This window comes from Sorghum bicolor, chromosome 7 (genome assembly GCF_000003195.3).
Source record: "Sorghum bicolor cultivar BTx623 chromosome 7, Sorghum_bicolor_NCBIv3, whole genome shotgun sequence".
NCBI classification, from domain to species: domain Eukaryota; kingdom Viridiplantae; phylum Streptophyta; class Magnoliopsida; order Poales; family Poaceae; genus Sorghum; species Sorghum bicolor.
The window spans coordinates 2,967,269-2,991,372 of record NC_012876.2 but is presented as its reverse complement, the minus strand read 5'-3'; the positions used below and the strand labels follow the sequence as shown (position 1 = coordinate 2,991,372).

At 41.0% G+C, this 24,104-nt stretch overlaps 4 protein-coding genes across 6 annotated transcripts; 2 read left to right on the top strand and 2 right to left on the bottom strand.

Annotated features, from left to right (window-relative positions):
* Positions 809-5,706, top strand: LOC8067810 (calcium/calmodulin-regulated receptor-like kinase 1). 2 transcript variants are annotated; one of them, XM_021465436.1, is made up of 8 exons: positions 809-1,041; positions 1,964-2,369; positions 3,311-3,464; positions 3,560-3,686; positions 4,237-4,322; positions 4,406-4,477; positions 4,709-4,912; positions 5,001-5,706. In XM_021465436.1, exons 2-8 carry the CDS (start codon positions 2,056-2,058, stop codon positions 5,337-5,339), a joined length of 1,296 nt encoding a protein of 431 aa, XP_021321111.1. In that variant the 5' UTR covers positions 809-1,041; positions 1,964-2,055; the 3' UTR covers positions 5,340-5,706. The 2 variants fall into 2 exon arrangements, with proteins under 2 accessions (XP_021321111.1, XP_021321112.1); XM_021465437.1 differs by lacking the exon at positions 809-1,041 and adding an exon at positions 1,058-1,358.
* LOC110437139 lies at positions 6,132-7,721 on the bottom strand. Its single transcript, XM_021465438.1, has 3 exons — positions 7,095-7,721; positions 6,724-6,929; positions 6,132-6,528 (listed from the first exon to the last, which is right to left on the bottom strand). Exons 1-3 carry the CDS (start codon positions 7,194-7,196, stop codon positions 6,342-6,344), a joined length of 495 nt encoding a protein of 164 aa, XP_021321113.1. The 5' UTR covers positions 7,197-7,721; the 3' UTR covers positions 6,132-6,341.
* LOC8076537 (pentatricopeptide repeat-containing protein At5g50390, chloroplastic) lies at positions 7,214-10,299 on the bottom strand. Of its 2 annotated transcripts, none has more exons than XM_021465435.1 (3): positions 8,137-10,299; positions 7,799-7,909; positions 7,214-7,250 (listed from the first exon to the last, which is right to left on the bottom strand). In XM_021465435.1, the coding sequence occupies exon 1, from the start codon at positions 10,205-10,207 to the stop codon at positions 8,141-8,143; it is 2,067 nt and encodes a 688-aa protein (XP_021321110.1). In that variant the 5' UTR covers positions 10,208-10,299; the 3' UTR covers positions 7,214-7,250; positions 7,799-7,909; positions 8,137-8,140. The 2 variants fall into 2 exon arrangements, with proteins under 2 accessions (XP_021321110.1, XP_002443831.1); XM_002443786.2 differs by having other exon boundaries at positions 7,250-7,279.
* Positions 12,946-13,272, top strand: LOC8076536 (uclacyanin 1). The gene has a single exon (XM_002444972.1). It carries the CDS (start codon positions 12,946-12,948, stop codon positions 13,270-13,272), a length of 327 nt encoding a protein of 108 aa, XP_002445017.1.

Below are 24,104 nucleotides of genomic sequence, written 5' to 3'. Positions count from 1 at the left end.
TGCGCATGTTTTTTTTTTTCATACAACCTCCATGGGGCCATTCCAAACTTCCAATTGGATGTGATCTTTCCCATGGGGTTTTCTTTAAAACTATGAATAATATTATCCAAACTGACAAGAATGTATTCACATCCATTTCTTTTATTAGACGCACACACATACGCCAAATAATCAAGATTTGGACAAAAGCTTATAATCTTTTACTAATGTGCACCTAATAATTTTGTAGACGGTTTTGTTTTTATTTTTAAAGCACTTTCTATTACTTTTGCTCTTATAGCCATAAATCTGCAATGCTATGATGATAGAAATCCTATTAGTTAAAACTACACCACATATTTAAAGGCAAAAACTACTCAATCCATCCCAAATTGTAAGTCATTTGACTTTTTTAATATCAAGTTTGACCACTCGTCTTATTCAAAGTTTTGTACAAAATATCACTTTTTTTTTGTTGTGTATTGGTTTATTAATAAAAGTTCTTCAAGAGTGACTTAAATTTGACTATATTTGCACAAATTTTTTGAATAAGACGAGTGGTCAAACTTAAGGTAAAAAAAGTCAAACAACTTACAATTTGGAATGGAGATAGTATAATCTAAAATATTCCTTTCGGCTTTTCTAAAGAAAACTTTGTTCTTCCATTATTGGCATAATCAAGCGTCCAATGCAATTTTCAAATTATGTGTAATGCATTTACCAAACTACCCTCAGTACTCCTTCCCTGCATCTTTTTCTCCAAACTTTTTTTTTCAGCCTTTGTTTTTTTTTTCCATGTTTGCTTTATTCTCAACAAACAGGAAGTTACACTCCCCTCCTAATCAAAAAGTCGTCGTCGTCGTCTTTCCCTCGCCTCCTCTCTCGAAACCCACGTGAACGAGAGCACCGAGGCCGGCCTCCCCTCGACCCACCGATCCGGCTCCAATCCATCCCGCATTCCTGCCCACGCCCACGATCCGCGGAATCGGGATCCGCTGCGAGCCCTGATCCCGACGAGCCAGGATTCGCCCGCCCCATGGTTCCGTCTCCGCCCGCATTTGGGTAAGCCTTTGCTTTGCTCCTGCGTTTCTTGTCTTGCCCGGATTCGGTTCTGATCTGCTGTGCTCCTTGTTCGTTCCTCTGGTCGAGGAAAATCTCTTCTTCCGCTCTCTTTATTGCTATATTTGTGGGTTTAGGATTTGTTCCTTGCTTGAGCTTTCGATTGTCTCCCGATTACTTTTTTTTTCTCTGTCTCCTTTTTGCTTGAATCATTTGTGTTGTGATGGTGATTAGTGTCAGATGAAGGGAAATTAAAGGGGACACTTTATATTTGGCGTTGGCGATTTTAGTGTTTGTGGAGACAAGCGCAAGGGGAGCATGTATGTAATTTTTTTTTATGTAAGTTTATCTGTTGTGATGATGTGAAAGCTGTGAGCTTTTAGTACCATATTTTAGTCTTTTCATTTTCAGTTGAAAGTTTCATTGTAATAAAGGAAGCAGTTTTGATTTATGTGTTTCTCGCATTTAAGGGAGATGGAGAATTTGATGTGCTCTAGAAGCCTGGTTGATATTTGGGTGGCATTAGAGTCTAGGTAGTGGTTCATCTGAAAAACAATTGTCTCACTTAAGGTTTGACGAATAAGGAAAGCGATGTCTCACTTTGGATGTTTGTTTGTTCACCAAATATATCCAACTCGTCTCTGTCCAGGTCCAACTTTGATTTTGTATCTGACACGTCCCATCACTATGGTTACCATTTTTCACTTCTGATGTGATATGAGCTGAGATGGCAAAGTTTGACCAAATATTGCTGTAAAACTTCTCTTTTTTTTAAAAAAAATATATTATCAATATCAAAGATTGGTTTAACTTGTTGCAGTGCATCCATGTCGTCCTTGCACACCCACCAAACGAACAGAGCCACACGTTCTCACAATTCAATGCTTCCAACTTACTTACTATTCTTCATTGTACTTCTTGGCAGGACATATAGCTGTTGCTCTTCTTCCTTGGTGGAGTGTCCATGAGGTGGAAGCAGTATCCCTAGTGTTAGGATCTGGTTGCTGAGTGGAGAGAATGAAAGGAGTTTCCGAAGGTCTGATCATTGGAATCACGGTTGGGGTGGTGATAGGTGTGCTGCTGGCTCTTGGGATACTGCTGTGCTTGAGGTATCGGCGTTCCCAGACGCAGATAAGGAGTAGCAGCTCGAGGAGGGCATCGACAGTCCCCTTCCGTACCAATGGTGTTAATACTTGTGCCATGCTCTCGAACTCGACTACAGGACAGGAGTCTCCGAGGGAGCTTGAAGACCGTGCAAGTTCTCTGTGGATAGAAGGGCCTGGTAGAAAGAGCATGATTTCAGCTTCTGGGATACCCAAATATGCATACAAGTATGTTTCATGAATTCTTGTGTATTCTTATTGTTTCATTAGTTTGCTTAGCAAATGATCGGTTTTGTTGTCATGATAAGTCAGTTACTTCATCCTTTGTTTAAATCTACTTAATACTGCTGAAACATTTGACAATGACTTCATAGAAGTTGTTTCCATCAGAATGTTTGATTTGGAGAAATTAAATGGAGGGTGAGAATTTGCCAGATTTATCTCTAGTTAAATAGATGGAGAGAAACAAGAGTGAAGGATGGGAACATATAACTTAAAATAATGTTATATGTCAAAGTAAAACATTCATGTGGATGTAGATCTCACGAGATCAAATCCAATTTGGTTGAACTGTATACATAGAGGGCATGTGCTTCTATGTTGACCAAAGCATCCAGCCACATGTGGATGTTTGAGTGAATCAAACTGCAGGTGGCAGGGACCAACATTTCAACTTTTTGAAAAATATCAGTTTTCCACTCGACACAATATGGTCAAAAGTTTGGATATGACTTCATTCATTAGTTTGTGACTTGTTAGTATTTAAGTATATAGTGTTTCATGTTTTAAAAGTATTATTAATGCATTTTTTTTATTCCAAAAATATAATAAAATACACATTGCACGCAAATACTCATCATAACATTATGTTTAGAGGGTCAATGCACTGTAATGACATTTTCCTGAATCGTATCCAAAATTCCCTCCCTGTGGGTAGGACAAACTGTTACTCCCAGGGGCAACTGACCAACGGATTATATTATATTCCAATTTTCAATGAGAATTCAGCATTCTATCAATTCAACATTACTGCTACAAATTTCAGTTGCTTGTACATGATCTATTTTACATAACCGTGGACTGCTCAGATAATTCTTGTGGCACTTCTAATGGTTGATTTAGAATGGCACATACTCTTGCTGAACTCCACAATTTTTTCTCATCTCTAGGGAACTACAGAAAGCTACCGGCAATTTCACAACATTATTAGGTCAAGGAGCCTTCGGTCCTGTTTACAGAGCAGAAATGTCTTCTGGTGAGATATTGGCTGTTAAAGTGCTTTCGAACAATTCAAAGCAAGGTGAAAAGGAGTTTCAAAATGAGGTAAGCTAATATTTGTACACCTGTATTGTTAGATTTGGATCCAATCCTCACTAGAAATTTGGCATGCTTAGTGTTTGATTAATTCTTGACTTCAGGTCTTACTTCTTGGGCGATTGCACCACAGGAATCTGGTGAATTTGGTTGGCTATTGTGCTGACAAAGGGCAACATATGTTATTGTATGCATACATGCCTAATGGGAGCCTTGCATCACACTTATATGGCATGTCTTCTCTTTATGTGATCCTGTGTTTCTCTCTCATGATAGTAATTATTATGGCTTATCCATGATTGTTTAGGGGTAACCTCTGTGATATAACTCAAGAAATTCAGTAAGGTTGAATTTTAAGATAATTCGAAGGGATATGTCATAGCTGGACTGATAATCTTCTGATGAAAGATAATAGGATATACTTAAATTACAACTAAGATTTTTTATCAGGCGTGTAATGCATTAATGTGTCAAAATTTGAGGCTTTATATCTTGAACCATGGAAATGCTAGGTTACTGATAAACATTACCACCATTCCAGCTGCTTTTATCTGAATACCGACATGGTCTCATTATTCTTGTATCAATTAAGTCCACGAATGCTGCTTTTAGTCATTGATGTTTAGTTAGCACACCATATTCTTGAAAAAAAGAAATGGAATAAATATACTCATTAGTGCATCTTATGTAAAAGTTTGTTTTTGAAGTCAGCATCTAACACTTTACCTGTACAATATTGTATCCGTTTTTTAGCTAACTGAACGTTCTTTTTGTTGTTCAGGTGAAAACAGTGCACCACTGAAGTGGGATTTAAGAGTGAACATAGCTCTGGATGTTGCTAGGGGTTTGGAGTACTTGCATGATGGGGTAAGCTCTTGTAATGCAGAATTCGTAGCATGGGTGCATGGCACATAATGCATAGTGCTTGATCTGGTTTCACTTATATGCAGGCTGTTCCTCCAGTAGTCCACCGTGACATCAAATCTCCTAACATTTTGCTGGACCAAGCAATGCATGCTAGGGTATGTTAATCATCTCTCTGATATCTTATCGTTCAACCTATCTTTCCTGATACTCCATGGCTTCCTGGCAAGTATTGCTAGGACCCATTTTTCTTTTAGAAGAAAGAAAAAGAAAGGAAGGACCCTGTTGGGTTCACATATACACCAGAATTTCCTGCAAATCACTGTCTGTATCTGTTGCATTTTGTCTAGAAGTTCTGCTCTCAGATGTAAATAACCTTTTGTGGCCAGGTTGCTGACTTTGGATTATCTAGAGAGGAAATGGTTACTCGCAACGGAGCCAATATACGAGGAACTTATGGATATCTTGATCCAGAGTATGTATCCACACGATCATTCACAAAGAAGAGTGACGTGTACAGCTATGGTGTTTTGCTATTCGAACTGATTGCTGGCAGAAATCCACAACAGGGTCTAATGGAATATGTTGAGCTTGTAAGCCGCCATGCCCCTTGCTCTAAGTAGGTTTTGGTTTGAGGATATTAGCTTCTCCAGATGCTGATTACATTGCATTGTACCACAGGCTGCAATCAATGCTGATGCGAAAACTGGGTGGGAAGAAATTGCAGATTCTCGGTTAGAAGGCGCATTTGACATGGAGGAGCTCAATGACATGTCTGCTGTTGCCTACAGATGTGTAAGCCGCGTGTCCCGGAAGCGCCCGGCGATGCGAGATGTGGTCCAGGCTCTGACCCGTGTGTTGAAGCGCAGCCGCAGCAGGAAGCACCACAGCAACAGGCATCCACAGGCAAGGCCAGACGATGAATCTGTCGACCTGGAGGGTTCCGAGGTTCAGTCGTCCTTCTCTGGTCTTCAGAGAGAGGAGTCAGTTGGCAGCATTTCAGATCTGCCAGAAGTCTGACCGAAGTTAACTGAATTTTCCAGTTCTTGGCTCAGTTTCTTGGTCTGAGCAATTTTTTTGTTTTGTTGATATAAAAGTTGCACAATGATCAAGGATGGATTATTGGATAGAGATGCAGTTTTGAGTAGTAAGGGTGGGTAACTTGGTGTGAAGTCAATTGTAACTGTGTTGTATAGAATGCATTGTGACTACGTGATATATAGAAGCTGATTGTTACCATCCCCTTTGCCATTGCCTTACTCAGTCAGGAGATCAGGAGGCGCACAACTGTACTTTTCTTGGCAATTTGGATTTGCTACAATTTTTAATTCGACAGGGTCCTAACTAGATCATTGTCCATCAACTTAATGCAGATTTCTTTATGTTATATTTAAGTACTCCCGAACTGTGATTTGCTTATTACCCATGGGGCTGCTGGGATTTGTAACCTCGTCTGAAACATAATAGTGATGTTAACCTTGGGAATCAGGGTTTGTTTACTTTATTTTGTAATAATGATTTAGAATTTGGCAGCTGACATGTGGGCCCATGAAGAAGCTAAATATTTGGAGGTTCTGGTGTCTGACTGGTGGGTCCAATAAATTCAGCAACCGAAGAACAGCAGCTCTGTCAGCTGTCCATAAAGAATGACAGGTGACAGTCAAGTCATTCATTCTTACGGCAGGTATTCAGCGCAAAATGCTCAAACGAGGCTATACGTTGTGCTGAAGAAGCTCACGGAAAAATGTTTTTGTTAAGTGCAAAAACTGGATAATGATGTTTTCGAGCATACAACGGAAATTACTGTGGACATTGACACAAACTTTCACATGTTTTTCTCAGCAATAGCAACAAATCAAACAACAAGCATATATTTTCCTTTTAGTTTGACTCTGGTACAAGAGAGAACCGCATGCTTGTAAAAGCCAAATCACAAAGCAGAAAAGGACGAAGCAGCTGAAACAAGGAAAGAATAGTGATCGTCTCTTGGGCAAAAGCATTATATTATACTTTGCCGCTCGACTAAGGAACTTCGTGCGCTGCGGCAGTGGCGGTGACATAATAGGCGACCGTGATACCACCATGGACGAAGCACATGATCCCTCCAAGGCCCAAAGTGTGGCCTTGAGTGAACCGGCATGATGTCTGGGACTTGGAGTTGGACATGGCACCGGCGAGCAGCAGCGAGAATCCAGCAATCAGGGCAATCCTAGCAAGTTGCAGAGCAATTGCAATTAGCACTGATAAATAAATTTCCTGTTAGCAGGGTTGTTTCTTGTGCAGTATTTGTGCGTCTTGACAGTCACCGTGATTAGGCTCAAATCAAACAGGGTGGTATTAAATATTCTGTCTAGAGGTCCATCTCGCTGATTTGCAAAGGAATTGTACAGACAAGTGAAGTTACCATGAGAGAATGATGGTAGTGGCTGCCAGTTTCCTGTTAATGGAAGCCTTGATGAACTCCAGCTGAGAGCAGATACAGGCACAGCCACCAAGGAAGTTGGCTATCGCATGGGCAACTACCAGAAGCACTGCAGCTGCAAGGCCAAGTTGGTATGCTCTGTAAACTGGTTTCTCGCATTGGATGAAGAGAATTGTCACCTTTTTAACCTGTAGAAATATAGTATCAAATACAATACCAACAATATCAGTCACCAATTATATAATCAGAGACCATCAAGCTAAAATACCAACTGTGCATGATGAAGCAAAATCATACATTTTCAAAATCCCTGTGATTTGGGTAAAAAAAATACCAATATCTTGAAACATTACCTTGTTTTGAGCAGCCTGTGCCTCAATTCCTAGTATGCCAGCTGTGACATCCAGGGCTAAAACCACTATGCAGACCAGAATAGCAGCTCCCATCTTCGCCATTGTAGCGTGCTCTCAGACTTCTGCCAGCTGAGAAGATTATTGGAGGAAGATCACCTGCTTACAATGGCCTTGTGAGCTGCGACCTGTTTTATGGCTGATTGGTGAATAAATAGAGGCAAAAGTACAGCAGGGTATTTGTTCTCCAACTAGGATGCAGATGAAGCATGAAGAAACTAGCTGTCTCAAGATGCTCAAAGTATTATACTTCCCTTTGATCCTTTGTTACATCAGAGCTTTATTCCTTCCTTACAGGACACAATTAAAGATTGGTATCTCCAATGCGAAAGCCACACAACACATATTCAGCCTACTTTTAAAGATCTGCTTTTACACAAGGGTTGTAAAGCTAGTGAAAACACAGGGAAAAACAGTCTATCTGATTGTGCTAAAAAAACATTTCTATTGAACACATCACAACAGCCATCTTTTCTACAGAGATAAAGGCACACAAGATGTTGCTTACCAAAATAAAGGCACAAAATTTTTTGCCGACAGTTAGATACTTAGATGGAAAAGGAAAGGGGCAAATGGACACATCCATGTGAGTGAAACTTGTAGATTACTCTTTCAACATCTTAAGAAATAAAGAACTCCAAACTTACCAAGCCTGCATGTAGCACAGATACTGAAGCATCATGGTCGACCAATCTGCTTTACCCTCATTAATCAAAGTAATGTCCAGAGAATTGGCTTGAAACATCTGGAGTCATTAGCTGTCAGCAAAATGTGTATTAGCTTCTGCAGCACATGCACTTTTTTTCCATGTGCTAAACAAAGCATATTTGGTCAGAAAATAAACTAGGTCACATTCTGGATGAAATATATACTGTTTCACATCTGGTAATCCGTAAAGTGAAAAAGGACACTACTGCTGGTCAATCTCATAACCCTTTCTCAGTTTAGTTGTCAGAAAATAAAACCATTAGAAAGTTGGACATACCCAATTACCAGTAGTCACCACAAGAGCAGATCCCGAGTTTGAAGTGGTGGAACCTGCTACCATCCCTTACAACAATTTCCCTCTTGGTAACTTCTGCCACAAACTTAATTACCTTGTGGCAGTCACGGCATAAACGATGGCTTTGATTGATCCTCAAGGGAGTCTGTGGAGCTGTGCTCATAAGGCCAAAAGCAATTGCTAGTCTCTCACTGTGGTAAGCACTTGATACCTTTTGCTCGTCAGGATAAATATCAGGGAGCAACTCATTCTCCTCAGCAACATAGCCAGCTTCTCGTACATCCTTCATTAATGTATGTAGCCTCCTGTATATTTCAGCACTTTGTGGATGCAAAGTATCTTTAAAGAAAAACTTGTGATCCGTTTTCTTGACTGTGATCCAGGTACAGGCGTTATGAATATATAAACCTTTCCTCTTCAATGTTTCAACTACCTTGCAGGCATCGTCCTGTCTACCAGAGCTAACATACAAGTTGAGGAGCACAGCATAGCTGTTTATTTTCTCAGGTTCCATTGCCAATAGCTGCTCGGCAGCTAATTTCGCAAGATGCATGTTCTTATGGATCCTGCTAGCTGTAAGCAAGGCCCCCCACATGTTTGCAGTTGGGGTGAATGGTGCTCTTCTTATCATTGAATAGGCTTCATCAAGTAGGCCTTCTCTACCAAAAAGCTCAATAACACAAGCATAATGCATAGCCCGTGGTTTCATCCTCAGATTTTCAGTCATCAACTGGAAAATCCTCTTCCCTTTGTCAACAAGACCTGAAAACCTACACGCATTCAGCACTGCCAGAAATGTCACATGGTTTGGCACAACACCCTCAGCTATCAGCCTCTCAAACATCTCGATCGCCTTATCCCCCATGCCATGGTAGCCATATCCAGCAATCAGAGCGTTCCATGAGATCAAGTTCCTCCTAGGCATCCTCTCAAAGACATTCCTCGCGTCCTCCATCCTTCCCCACTTGCAATACAAGTCCACAAGTGCCGTGTTCCCAACAATGTCCAGTGGCAATCCCCTCTGGATCAAGCCAGCGTGCGCCTGCTTCGCGTGCTCCAGCAGCCCCAACCTAGAGAACACCCCTAGCATGGTCGAGAACGTGAACTGGTCCATGGCGACACGACTCCTGCACATCTCCTGGTACAGCTCCAGCGCCTCCTCGCTGCGTCCATGGAGCACATACGCCGCCAGCATGGAGTTCCACGCCACGACGCTCGCCCGTGGCAGCCCGTCAAACACCCGCCTCGCCTCATCAATCAAGCCGCACTTGCTATACATGTCAAGCAGCGCACACGCCAGGTACCGGTCAGCGACGTCACCGCACGCCCCTGCCTTGACAACGCAGCAGTGCAGCTGCTGCCCAGCTCGTGCCGACCCTGAGGCTGTAGCGGCGCGGAGAGCCACCACGAGGGACCTCGGTGGCGGCGCGTCCCCGTCCCCACCGGCCTCCTCCGCCAGCAGCATCTCCCGGAACAGCGCCAGCGCGGCGCGGGGTTGGCCCCGGTCGACGAGGCCGCCCATCATGATCCCCCAGGTGACGCCGTTCCTGTCGGGCATCCCGTCGAACGCCCGGCGCGCCTCGGCGAGCATCCCGCACTCGAGGTACGTCCGCAGGACGTGGTTGTGCGTGTACAGGTCGAGGTCGAAGCCCGAGCTCTCGACGTGCCAGGCCACCGCCGCCGCCGCGCCGGGCTCCCGCAGCGCGGCGGCGGCGAGCAGCAGCGCGTGGTAGGTGCGCGCCGGGAGCGGCGTGAAGGGAAACCCCGCGCGGGCGAGGCGGAACAGGTGGAGCGCCTCGGCGTGCCGGCCCGCCGCCGCGTGCCGCTCGATGGTGGTGCAGAGGGCGGGCAGGTGGGCGGGGTTGGGCCTGGGCCTGCGCGCGGGGACGGGGCTCTGGCGCGGGAGGCGCGGGCGGGGCTTGAGTGGCTCCGTGGAAGAGGAGGAGCAGGAGGTGGAGGGCGCGGCGGTGGCAGTGGAGGTGGAGGCGGCCTTGGGGCGGTGGGCGAGGAGGCGGAGGTTGGTGAGGGGCGGTGGCGCGAGCTGCAGGTCCATGGCGAGCCCAAGTGGTGGGGGGTTTTCCTTGGGTTTTGCGGATTAGGCTCCGCAGGTGAAGGTGGAGAGGACGAGCAGTGAGCCCCGTCAGTACAGTTTCCTGACATGTCGAGCCCACTTCGCAGGGACTCATTTGAAGGTTGGTTGACGAGGACTGCGCGCGGTGGTTTGTTTGGCCGCCGTATTTCTAAGTTTTCAATTTCAACAAGGCTGTCCATAAATAATTAAATAAGTGTACATCTCGTTTCTCGAGGAGTTAAACATTTTTTAGTTTAACTAAATATATATATAAATATATTAATATTTATCATATTTAAGTATATATCATTAGATTGAGCATGAAACATACTTTCATAATATACTTATTTGTAAATACAAATATTGATATTATTTGATATATTTCTAATCAAACTTAAAAAAAATTGACTCCTTAGGAAGCGAGATGTGCATTTATTTGTGCACGGAGGTAGTAGATCTTAAACTAAGGGGTGTTTAATTAGTTCCCTTTCGCCTCAAAATATTCTGGGTTTTGGTTTATCATTTTATATAATGAAACTAAACACTATTCAAAAATTTTGGCAAAAAGGGTCATTCTCATTTTGAATTTTGGTCTCAAGAGACAAAAAAAAAACACCCAAAAGAGTCTCAAAAGATCCTCATGAGCACAATAAATTATGCATTTTGGATGGAACTAAACATAATCCTAAAAAGTTTACTATTTAACATTCTATCATTCCAAAGTAGTTAGCATAAAAATGCAGGCTACACTGATTAGGATCCTAGAATCACACCCTTGTAAAGCTGTAAAATTAATGCTATGTTTATTTTAAATTACGATGTTTTGGCTTTTTCGGATAAATAGATTTGTATGTTTTAGTTTTTTAGATAAATATGTTTTGCTCTACATTAAGAGATTCCTAATAAATAAGAAAATCAACGTATTTAGAAAAACCAAAACATCTTATAATTTAAAAAAGGAGAAGTAAATTCTAACAACTAGTTTTAGGATCAATTGGACTAATATGGTTTGGTAGCTAGTATATAAGGTATTTAGTCTTATATGGATGGATGTAAGGATAGACTTGGACAAAGGCCCATGTGAATATCAAGTGATTAGGAGAAGCGTGAGCCCCTTGAACCTTTTGATACCTCGAGGAAAGTACCATCATCGAGAGTTTGCACACTCTATCTCGTTTAAGCTTCCAATTGCTTTCCCAGATTAAGTGCTTTACACTTTCTACTCTAGCTTGCTAGGTTAATTGATAGTATATAAATCTAGAGTGTGCAAAACTCTTTGACGTTAGTTGATAGCATGATATCACCTCACCAATCTTGAGTAATTTATTGTTTTAATTAGAGAGAGAGGCCCGTGCGTTTTATTAAGTTAATTATATGTATGTATTATTTCTGCAAAACACATTTGATAGTGTCGGAAAAAAAAAAAGAGATGAGGTCCATTGACCGTGAACTCCTCCTTACCTGAACGTGTAGGAGAACCAGTTGGCAATGATGTAAAACAAGATCTTTCTGGGTTTATCTCATCCATGCTCCCATTGTCTGCGTGTTTCCTGCAAAACATCATAAGGGGCTGTTTGGTTTGGAGGTACTAAAGTTTAATAGGTACTTAGCACATTTGTAATTATAATAATTAGTATCTAATCATAGATTAATCAAGCTTAAAAATCATCTCATAAATTATTTTGTAGCTGTGTTTTTAGTTTCGTAAATAGTTTATATTTAATACTCCCTCCATTCCAAATTATAGACGTTTATCCCAAGTTTGATCACTCGTCTTAGTCAAAAAAATTTGTGCAAATATAGTCAAATTTAAGTCATTCGTGAAGAACTTTGATTAACAAACCAAGCCACGACAAAAAAAAATATTTTGCACAAATTTTTGAATAAGACGGGTGATCAAAATTAGTGTCAAAAAAAGTCAAATTTCTTATAATTTAGGATGGATTGAGTACTTCATCATATATGTGTCTAAATATTCAATATGATAGAGACTAAAGTTTACCGTTTTTGAACCAAACAGGGCCTAAAACCCAAAGCCAATGGTCTGCCGTTATGGTTAGCTGTTACGTGCCGGTACGGCATTTTACATACCGTTACGATTCCTTAGTCGTTTGCCCTCGCCATGCATTGCCGATCCACTAGGAGCATGCAAATGCTCTCCAACGTATGAATCCATGTGCGATAGATATGACCGCCGACGTCAAACATGGTAGCTGAAAGGTGAGTTCCGTCCACGGTCCGGGTCCTCATCACGTGACTACATGAGGCCAAGTCTTATTGATTTACATATAGTCCTATATTATAAGTTCGTTAATGATGGACATATAATGTATGCACACGTTTAATCATGCAAAGCTAATGACTGGACCATGTCGACATCCTTGAACACTACTCCCTTCGTCTCAAAATAGATGGCGTTATGTGCCAGTCAAACTTTCTCAACTTTAACTAAGTTTGTATAAAATTCGTGTATACTAATTCTGTATTATAAATATTTATATTCTTATATATAACTGGTCAAAATTAAAAAAAAAAGTTGACTTCTCGAAAAGTGAGAATGAGAGGGAGTACGACATTCCATCTCTCCGTGCCCCTGTATGTTCACCTCCATATGCACATGCACGCAACAATTGCTCAACCATCAAACTAACTAGGCAATCATTTCCATCCATTGATTTCTTCAAGAACAGCTAGCTAGCAGCGGCTGTCGAATTAAGCTGATGGCGAGGGCACAAGCATCAATGATCGCCGTGGTCGCGATCATTTCGGTGGCAGCGGCGGCATCCGTGCTCGGAACGGCGTCCGGCGCCACCAGCTACACCGTCGGCGAGCCAGGTGGGTCGTGGGACCTGCAGACCAACCTCACCGCCTGGGCGTCCACCGTCGACTTCCACCCGGGCGACCAGCTGATGTTCAAGTACGACGCGTCGGCGCACGACGTCGTGGAGGTGACCCAGGCCGGCTACACCTCCTGCTCGGCGGCGAGCCCCATCGCCGGCCCGAAATCTTCCGGTCCGAATGTTCGGACCGGAGACGCCGTCCGATGATTCCCGCGCGATGTTTCCCGCGCACGCGTGACAGGTACGTACGTTTTCTTTTTTATTTCTTTCTTTTTGTTATTTCTTTTTTTTTCTTTTCTTCTTCTTTTCTTTCTTTTTATGTTTCTTTTCTTTTTCCCTCCCGCCGTTGCTGTTAGTTTTCTTCTCTTTTTTTTTCTTTTTTCTTTTTCTTTTTCTTGCTATATTTTTTTCTTTAATTTTTTTTCTTTTTTTTTCTTTTTTTCATTTTATATTCCGTTTGGTTCTTTTTTTTATCTTTTTTGTGCTTTATTTTTATTTTATTTTTTATATTATTCTTTATTTTGTATCTTTATCTTTATCTTTTTTTATTATTCTTATTATTTTTCTTTGATGTTTACGTGCTGACGTTCTATTTTTTATTTTTTTCTTTTGATTTTGTTTTTCCTTTTATTTTTTAATTATGTTTTCTTTTATTCATGTTTTATTTTTTCATCTTTCTTTGTTTCTTTTCTTTAATTTTTTTTCTTTTTTCTTTTTTTTTTCATTTTGTATTCCATTTGATTCTTTTTCTATCTTTTTTGTGCTTTATTTTTATTTTCATTTTTTGTTTTATATTATTCTTTGTTTTGTATATTTTATCTTTTTTTGTTATTGTTATTATTTTCTTTGATGTTCAAGTGCTGATGTTCTATTTTTTTTCTTTTGATTTTGTTTTTTTATTTTTAATTATGTTTTCTTTTATTCATGTTTTATTTCTTAATCTTTCTTTGTTATGAATTTTTTTTTTGCATCATATGTGATGTTCTATAATACATTAAGTGTTGTTTTATGATTAATTCAGCGATGTTTACTTAGTATACATACAATGTTCTATAATGTGTTGAGTGATGTTGTATTATGAATTTAGTGATGTTCGCTTAGTACACATGTGGTGTTCTATGATATATCTAGTGATGTTCACGTAATATATATACGATGTTCCATAATGTATTTAATAGTGTTCTATAGTGTATTTAGTGATGTTCAGTTTAGTACACATGTGATGTTTTATAGTTTATTTTTAGGATTTTTTAAAACTATCCATATGATGTTCTTTTAAATTTTTCTCTATTACGTGTTTTTTTCCTTATGCTTTGCTCTAGATTTTATTTTTTTTGTTTACATGATGTATTTATTTATTTATTTTAAATATTATAATATCAGTTTCATGAATCTAAACTAGAACACTATTTTTTAAACTGAGAACATTTTTCTTACGAAGATGGAATATTTATTTTATGAACCTAGAACATTGTCTATCATAAATAAAAATGTTATCTCTTTATAAGATAAATGTTTATTAATAAAATTTTATCTAAATATATCCATGTGAGATCTTGTTTTGAAGGATTTATTATAAGAAACACTATAGTGTAATCGGATTTTGATTTAGATATTTAGTTTAGGAGCTATGACTTTTTAAATATTGTTGATGAAAGTGGAGAATATATGGATGAGGTGGGCCGATGGACATCCTCTGCCGCTAGCTAAGAGCATCTCTAAGGGATTTTGCAAATGAATTTTGCATTTGGTGTTGTTTGCAAAGTTCAAAACTCATTTGCAAAGTCTAAAAATAGTCCAACTCCAAGGTACTTGGATTTAGACATGACAAACCCAAAGTGTGGACCCCACTTCCGATTTTTTTTCACCGATCGCGTCCGCGTTTTTTTCCCTTCGCGCCATTTTGACGTACGTCGTGCATGCCAGTCGCCGCCCAGGCCAGGTCGCCGCCAATTGCCGCCCAGCCTAGGTCTTCGCGCCAGTCGTCGCCCAGCCCAGGCCGCGTTCGTCGTTCGTCGTCGTCGTCATTCGCGTCAGTGTCAGGCGCGCACGGCAGCTGGTGGGACGGCGGGCACGCGCCGCAGCTGGAGGGTGGGTGCGCGCGGCAGGGAGGGCGGACGGACGTAGAGAAATCGCGCGGGGTGGGGGGGGGGGCAGGGGACAGAGTCCGACGTGGAAGGCCGAAATTGTAGATGCAAAGTGGTGGGAAGGTTTGCATATATGCAAAGCCTCAACCTCTATTTGCAAAGTTAACCAAATTGCAAACCTTATTTGCAAAACCATTGGATGAGTATTTTTTACTTTTTTTGCAAATAGGGCAATGCAAAGTTTATTTGCAAAGCCCTTGGAGATGCTCTAAGATTGGATGCGCGGAAAAGCTGGGCGGGAAACTATCGGCAGAGATTTATCATCCAATGCCGGACGCGAAGAACACCCGTCGCCGGCGGCGGCACCCACCAGACCGGCGCGACACCGTCGAGCTCAACCGCGTCGTGGTGCGCAACTTCATCTGCGGCAAGCCGGGGCACTGCGGCGCCGGGATGAAGCTGGCGGTCAGGGTCACGCCCGTGTGCAGAAACGACAGCAGCGGCTTCATCAACACCATTTGTTTCAATGTGCCCCTCGGCGGCGCGGCTTCTGGAGCCGGTCTCGGCTCTCTACTTGTCACCGTTGTGTCGCTGCTGCTAGGCCTCACCCTCACCATTGGATAGCTCACTGTTTCATTTCCTTCATCAACCATGCAGTATTTCGTTATATATCTCGTAGTACTGTTGAACGAATAATAATGTATCTGTTCTTAAATGTTCATGCCAGACAATTTACTTGTATTTAAATGTAAAAAAATATATGACATATATAAAAAGTGTGACATTGTTGCTATTATATGGAGAACAAGAACGAACAATAATGTGACCTTGTTGCTATGGGACGTACGGACCTGATAGTCGAGGGATGAAAGTTGGACTTTATATTTGTCCTAATCAAATTTTCAAAGGATCTTGCAAAAAATATGACCTTGTTCCATACGGTGCTTAATCTTAACAAGCACTTTGCCGAGTCCTGGAGCTAGCCCCAAATGTACTTGACAAAGGCTTTGTCGTATGCCACACTCGGTAAAAGCACCAAAGATTTTATTGGCAAAGAGCTATTTGCTAAGTGTTTTTTGTCGGACACTTAACAAAAAAAACCAAAACAATCTGAAAAAATAGCAATTTTCCATCTCTACGCAACCAAAGGGTTTCAAACCCACACAACCTCTGTCTCGTATGTCTCCCCTTGTAACCACTACACCACACTATCACTTATGTCTATATTCCGTTTTGGTTCTCCGTATATTATACCAAACCAAGTATAAATTGATTGTTTGAGTCCCTAAACGAATTCAGATCAAAAAGTTGTCAACTACAAAGTTTTATAATTTTTAAGATCTACAATTTTCATTTATGAAGTTCTCCATCCGAGGTCTTTTACAAAATTTAAATTTCAAATTCAAAAAATTTAAACGTAGTTTTGCACGCCAAGATGATTTCAAATAAAAAAGTTATCAACTACCATAAGACTTGGGATGACATCTCAATCCCTTAGAATTTTGCCAACTCTGGCAGTGATTTATTTTGCCACCTCACGCCCCGAGTGGCCAAACCCACACCACCGGAGTGGGCAATCCCGTCCTCGACCCCCGCCCAGCGCATCCATTGCTACATCTGCCTCGCCATCCCGTCCATCGTCCCCAACTGCAGTGTCTACAACTCTCAACTTACTACCAATCCTAATCCTATGTCTTCAAGCTTGGTTGCTGTCCCTATGCTCTTACTTGCCTTGAGGGAGCACTATGACTTCCTCGATTGCTCACCCCAACGTTACCTACCCTGTGTTATCATCTCAGCACCACTTGGGCACTACGCTTGAGCCTGATGGCTAGGGTGAGGCCATCCCTTCAAATTCAAGGGAAGGGTGACCTCGAATCTAGGTAACCTATACTGAATCTAGGCTCACCCTATACTGCTCTCGGTTGTCCCACTAACCAAACACGTGCTCAGTGCTAAGGAAAATATTTGTCGAGATGTTTACGGTGACTTCATCAATATTGGAACTAGCTTAGTCTTTTTGGGAGATGATCATAAAGATATAGGGTTACACGAATATGTTGGTAGGAATGAATATACATGTAAATTTTGTTTATGGGTACTATGGGGTATATATGTTTGCTAATGTGTAATCTCTATTCTTCTTCTACCTTAAAGAACGAAGCGTTTCTTCCAACCTATTTTTTTTTTTAATTCCTAAAATACTCTTGGTTTTGGTCCGTCTATCAAGTCCTTTTTTCACTTTTTCTTTTTCTTTTTATCCATCCGCCAATGTTTTGTGTGGACATTATTTTTCTTTTTTCTTTCTTGGTCTTTTTTCTGCACGCCCACAGTGTTCCTTTTTATTTCACTTTTTTGTTTTTGCTTTTTTTTTCTATTTTCTGTTACCCGTCTGCTCGGTGTCGGTGTATCCTATCATTATTTTTATGATTTTTAGATTTGTTTTCCTATGAATACTTAAATAAAAGAATAGAAACAAAACAATCATGGGTCTTTGAACTCTTGATTCTTCTTGCTAATAAATTGAAAACTTTTACCACCAAATTGTTAATGTAATTTTATGAACCCATATACCACCCCACGAGGTCGACTAATTTATATACTAATAACTTGCCGACGTGGGGTTTGACCTCGATGGCTTGGCCATGGTCGAGCCGCACGTCAGGTTCATGATGATCAGTTGATCACCAATGTCACGTCCCACTTCCCCCTGTTGAATATCCATGCGTTCCACCCAGCAGTCCGACACTACTTTGATCGCTTTCATGACAATGCAAAGCATTGGCGTCAACATTATATTAGCGTAGGTAGAACAGGAATAACACTACCCAATCGTTCTCGATGAACTTTGTGTGTTTGCCATCATCTCCGGGTGAAATACCATGGTGAGCGGCAAGGGAACGAGCTGGCCTCCTTCGTCACGCCTAGCAAAACTAAACCTGTTTGTCTGGTACATTGCCAAGCCAGTTCCCCGTAGCCTCTTCGACAAGAGAAACACACCACTGCTGCATGATCGGGCATTAGCACCGGTCGGGAAGGGCCTGTTGCCCCGGTTCCCGAGCCGGTGCTGCCCTTCCGGGACTAAAGGCCCACCCTTTAGTCCCGGTTCGGCCAACCGGGGCTAAAGGCCCCCCCTTTAACACCGGTTGGTAACACCAACCGGTGTTAAAGGGTCCTGCCAGGGCTGCCACGTTGCAACCCTTTAACACCGGTTGGTGTTACCAACCGGTGTTAAAGGGTTTCTTTTTCTTTTTTTTTAGTTCACTTCTTCGGTTCTGTTTATTGTTTATATATAATATATAATAATAGGTTTTTCAATACATGTTTTGCTGATACAATAATATATTTATATTACACGCATATTAAGCATATATAAATGAAAATTATAGGCTAAGCTTAATAGTTAAGCTTTGCCTATAATAAAATGAATAGACCACATCAAAAATTAAATAGATATGTAAAAAGCTTTATATATATATAGTTTTATATGTACAAAATTCGTAACACATATATACATAGAGTTTGTTCTCCCAATGTCTACAAACGATACAAATGATCATCGTTGTTTGGTATAAGAGTTTCGTTGCCGTTGAAGTGAAACTCGCCGTTTGGATTGATCACTTGGTCGCGGAGAAATCCTGCTATCGTCTCTTGGATAGCTTTGATTCGGTCTTGTTGTAGGACCTTTTTCCTCAGCCATTCCGTCTTTAATTTGAAATAAATAAAAAAGGTATTAGTTATCTAAGTTATTCAATATAATTCAGGAGATAATGAAAAGAGACATGTAACGTACTCTGAGCGTCTCTGTGGGTGTTTGATTGACTTGTGCCATCATGAATTTGCACACGTAATATGCACATAGATTGTTCCCTCCTTCTTGTCTTAAACACCACTGTACGATGTATATATATATAAAAATATTCATAACCACGACAATAAGAAGGCTAAAAGTTAGCGAAAGTTTGTTAGCTAGTAGAACTTACTTGTGGATGTATTATGTTAAGCGGCGCTTTACATCCACTGAGATGTTCACGGTCAATGAATCTTTCCCAAACCCTATACACAGCCATTGTGGATCGTGAACTAATAATTACAGAGTCATATTATGATATTTTTGTAGCTGAGATCGACATTACGTACCTTTGAATAATGTTTACCATTTGTTGATAATTTTCTTGTGGTTTTCTCATTGAGTCAAAGATTATCAATCGGTTCTTGGGAATTTCAATGACCATGAGTATCCAGTGAAAGCTGTTTACACACACATATATAGGGTCAGTCCTATAATGTAAAATAAAATATGCATGCACTTAATAACTATATAACTCACTCGAAGTTGAAGGGGAAGAGTATTTTTTGTTTTTCTTTTTGGTTTACAAAGAACCTCATAAGATTGGTGCAGATTTCTGTCTCATAATCTGCTGTCCACACTGCCTGCGGAGCCTTGAAAACAATATAAGGGTCAACGAACCCAATACTATTGTCATTTCTCATTCTGAGCTCTCTCATTTGGTGCCTGCATATATACATACAAATCCTAAGTGTGTAAGGATTATATACATGTAATTAAAGAAGTTAGAAGTATAATAAAAAGGAAAAATACTTACAGACAAAAGCAGCTGACAAGAGATTTGTCAAGAGCGTCGAGGTGGCATAATTGGTGCAATTCTTCGAACTGCACGTATATGAGGTCATCTCCACGGAAGTAGTGATGTTGTCTAATACGAACAGAAATCCAATTCTCTCCCCTTTTAGACGCCTCAATGCACCATTTGTTTATTGCAAACATTTGTGTGCCGAGCTCGTGTAAACGCTTAGGGTCGAATAGACTCCTGCCCGGTTCATATCTTGCCCTCCATTGATCAACTACCTCGGCTTTTTCAAATGTATGACATCCAAGAATGGCGGTAATTTCTTCTATATTTAAACCGCTCTGTCCAAAGTAACTCTCAAGCGAGTCTAGCTCAGACAACGCTAAGGATTTCTTTGGCATCAAGTCTTCATTTGAGCCGTATTGATTTGGCACAATCAAAGGGGGCACCGGTTTTGATACTTCTCCGAGCTGTGGGACCCCCTTTCCTACTCTCTTCTTAGTAGGCTGTGAAGACTTGACCAGAGACCGCTCATAGTCCGAAAGTGCTGGCTTTTTCTGAGCTTCGCGTTGCTTCTTTTGATGGTCCGCCACCTTCTGCCTCAGTTCCGATGGCTTCACATAAAAGTACGGCTTTTCTGGGTTAAGCCGTTTTTTCCTTTCCTCCTTTATTTTATCAAAAAATTGTTGGACCTCAGCTTTAGATGTAGCAATTACCTCCTCTTCACTCTTTTCGTAAGGTAATTTTTCTGGCGTCTTAGCTCTCTTTGCTGAGGCAACCTTCTTTGGAGGTGGGACCGATGACTTCGGTCCTTCTTGGACGGACCGCTTCTTACTACCTCGCTTTGGAGGCGAGGGGACCGACCGTGCACTCTTTGGAGAGGGCGGTGCAGGCGGAGGAGTTGGAGAACGCGGTGGAGGAGTTGGAGACCTCGGTGGAGGAGGTGGAGACCGTGGTGGAGGCGGTGGCGGGGTCGGTGTGGCCGCCGCAGGTGTTGGAGGAGATCCAGCATTGTCACCGCCCGCAGCACTATGATGCGCTAGGGAGAGAACTGGACTTAGGTTGGAGGAGTCCCTGCAAAGAAAACAATTACAAGTTTTGTGAGTAAACTTTTTTTAAATTTCAATACATAATAAATAATATAAGAAGTAAAATCACACACAAACCTATGCTGAGGAATAATTATGAAGCGCTTGCGCCAACAAATAAATGTCTTCTCAGCTTCACCTAAGGTCTTCTCTCCGTCTCCCCCTTCTATGTCTAGTGGCACATTGCCACAACCTTTCTCAACCCTATCAACCGAGACGCTAGCATATCCACCAGGTACTGGTCGATTATGGATTCTTGGAGTGCCCGTTCGGTCGATAGGGTTGACAACAGCGATAGCCACCTTTTTGGTGGCATTCCCATATGGTACATGCAGCTCACAGGTAGTAAAAGCCTCTGTGACATCATCCACGGGGAAGTGTAGCTTCGTGTCATCCTGAATGGTTGGTACTTCCGTGGATGCGCAGCTGCTTTTCAACTGGCCTGGGGGGCTAACATTGACCTCAGGCTGTGATGTACCTTGCCCTTTCGTCATTTGACTAAGTGCTGCTTGCACTTGCCTTTGAATCTCTGCCTGCATCCATTCTTCACGAGCTTTCTCGCGCTCTTGTGACTGCAGAACAAAAGCTTCCAGGCGGCGGATCCGCTCTGCCTCCTCATCCTTCTTTCTCTGGCGGCTTCTGTAGGTATCTTGATCGGCTTGGAATGATTGCAGCCACGGAACTGCCCCATAGCCTCTCGTACGCCCACCGTGCTCAGGATTTTCAAGCGCATAGGTGAGTTCATCCTTCTCCCTGTTAGGCCTGAACTCACCAGACTGAACCGCCTCACGTGCACGGACTAGTCTCTCTGCTGCTCTTGAGATTTCTTGGCCCCAAACTAGCGCCCCGGTGTCTGGGTCCACGCTTCCCCCATGACCGTAGAACCAATGCTTGGAGCGCTCGCTCCAATTCTTTGCTATTGTCTCGGATGTGACCCCCCTAGCAAGCATCTCCTGTTCCATTCGGTCCCACTTGGGAGCAGCACTCTTATAACCACCTGATCCCATATGATGGTGGTATGCCTTTTTACTGGCATTCTCTTTGTTTCTATTGGCTCGTTCCTCGCCCTCTTCTGATGTTTTGTACTGCACAAAGTCATCCCAGAAGGCCCTCAGCTTTACATATTGCTTGAGGTTGAAATCTGGAGTCTCGTTTTTCTTGACATATTTATTGTACAAAGACTTCTTCCAATTCTGGAAGAGTACTGCCATCTTCTTCATAGTCCAGTCATAAATTCGCACCTTCAACTCTTCATCGTTGGTGTCGAAGGTGAAAACGTCTGTGACGGCTTTCCAAACTAACTCCTTGTCACGATCAGAGACAAAACTGATCTCAGGAGCACCTCGCTTCTCTCTCCATTCACGACAACTGATCGGTATTTGATCTCTCACAAGATATCCACAGTGATTAACATATTTATTTGCATGCTCACCAAGTGGTCTGCCTGTAGCTATCTCAAACTCAGAGATTACATAGCGGCCCTCCAACGGCTTCTTTGGTCCTCGTGGAGGTACGCTTCTCCCCGTAGAGGTCGATCCAGAAGGCTACACGTACATATAGAAACAAAAATACTAAATTAATAACCAAGTAATAAGTCTAAAACCTAATGTAAGAGATGCATTATTTATATATGTTTACATTTACATACCTCGCCAGTATTTTCTTCTTGTTGCACGACAAGTTGTTGCTCAGGGGCATTGCCCTCTTGTTGCTCAGGGGCATTGCCCTCTTGTTGCTCAGTACGATTGCCTTGCATGATGTCGTGGTAATCAACGAAGTACTGACTACCGTCGTCGATTATATTTTGAATGGCAGCTTCCATATAATCAGGATCATCATGAGGATGGTCAGCCATTTCTATGTCTGCAACCATACATATATATATATTCTATATAAGATAAGAAATACACTAATACTACTACAAATGAAAGTGTTGGAGTGCTCTAAAAATAATACTAGGATCTTTTAAGCCAAGTAATACATTAATAAAAAAAAGTAGAATAATATATAGTACAAACAAAAATATATACAAAACCCTACTAGAATAAATTTAGTGGCTAAACACTACTAGAACATATATTAGAGACTTATATACTACTACTAGTACTACTACAAATTAAAGTGTTGGAGTGCTCTAAAAATAATACTAGAATCTTTTAAGCCAAGTAATACACTAGAATAAAAACAATACTAGAATAATATAGTACAAACAATAATATTTACAAAACACTAGAAAATAAAATATGATACAAGAATAATATACAACAAATATATACTAAAAAAAACTACTACAAATAATATATTAAAAAAATAATACATTCATACATACAAACTATATATATGTGTGTGTATATATGTACAAAAAATAATACATATATACAAAAAATAAAACATACATACATACTATATATATACTACAAATAATATATTAAAAAAATAATACATACATACATACATACATACAAACAATTATAATTCATACATACAAACTATATATATGTGTGTGTGTATATATGTACAAAAAATAATATACATACATACAAAAAATAATACATATATACAAAAAATAAAACATACATACTATATATATATACTAGAATAATATATTAAAAAAATAATACATACATACAAACAATTATAATTCATACATACAAACTATATATATGTGTGTATATATGTACAAAAAAAATATACATACATACAAAAAATATTACATATATATATATACATAAAAATATATACAAAAAATAATACAACAAATCAAAACACCATATATACATAAAAATATATAAAAAAATAATACTACAAATCAAAACACCATATATACATATATATATATATGTATATGGTGTTTTGATTTGTAGTATTAATTTATGTATATATATGTAATATTTTTTGTATATATATTTCTGGTCTAGCTAGTCTATATAAATACATAATTAATCAATGGCGTTCTCGATCTATACTTAGCAAGGCCGGCCGGAGCTAGAGATCAGGGAAGATCGACGTGGCCTGGATGATGTGTGGCCCGCGCGCTCGATCTGGCCGTGGCCCGCGGCGGCGGCGTTGGAGGAGGGCCGCGGCGGCGCTGGTGGAGAGCCGCGGCGGCGCTGGTGGAGACGGTGGTCGCGGCGGCGAGGGAGTCGAGAACGAAACGACGGCGGCGAGAACGAAACGACCGCGGCGGCGCTGGAACGAAGACGAAGACGAAAGAACTGCCGGATCCAGGGAGCCGGCTGCTTATATAGGGGCGGACCCTTTAGCACCGGTTC

What these genes read in the sequence shown, in the direction of transcription:
- LOC110437139 (XM_021465438.1), bottom strand. Translation starts at nt 7,196, where the DNA reads ATGGCGAAGATGGGAGCTGCTATTCTGGTCTGCATAGTGGTTTTAGCC. An exon ending in CACAGGCTGCTCAAAACAAG is followed by an intron (nt 6,930 to 7,094) that starts GTAATGTTTCAA and finishes ATATTTCTACAG; the next exon opens with GTTAAAAAGGTGACAATTCT. An exon ending in ACTACCATCATTCTCTCATG is followed by an intron (nt 6,529 to 6,723) that starts GTAACTTCACTT and finishes GCAACTTGCTAG; the next exon opens with GATTGCCCTGATTGCTGGAT.
- LOC8076537 (XM_021465435.1), bottom strand. Translation starts at nt 10,207, where the DNA reads ATGGACCTGCAGCTCGCGCCACCGCCCCTCACCAACCTCCGCCTCCTC.
- LOC8067810 (XM_021465436.1), top strand. Translation starts at nt 2,056, where the DNA reads ATGAAAGGAGTTTCCGAAGGTCTGATCATTGGAATCACGGTTGGGGTG. An exon ending in AAAAGGAGTTTCAAAATGAG is followed by an intron (nt 3,465 to 3,559) that starts GTAAGCTAATAT and finishes TCTTGACTTCAG; the next exon opens with GTCTTACTTCTTGGGCGATT. An exon ending in TAATGGAATATGTTGAGCTT is followed by an intron (nt 4,913 to 5,000) that starts GTAAGCCGCCAT and finishes ATTGTACCACAG; the next exon opens with GCTGCAATCAATGCTGATGC.
- LOC8076536 (XM_002444972.1), top strand. Translation starts at nt 12,946, where the DNA reads ATGGCGAGGGCACAAGCATCAATGATCGCCGTGGTCGCGATCATTTCG.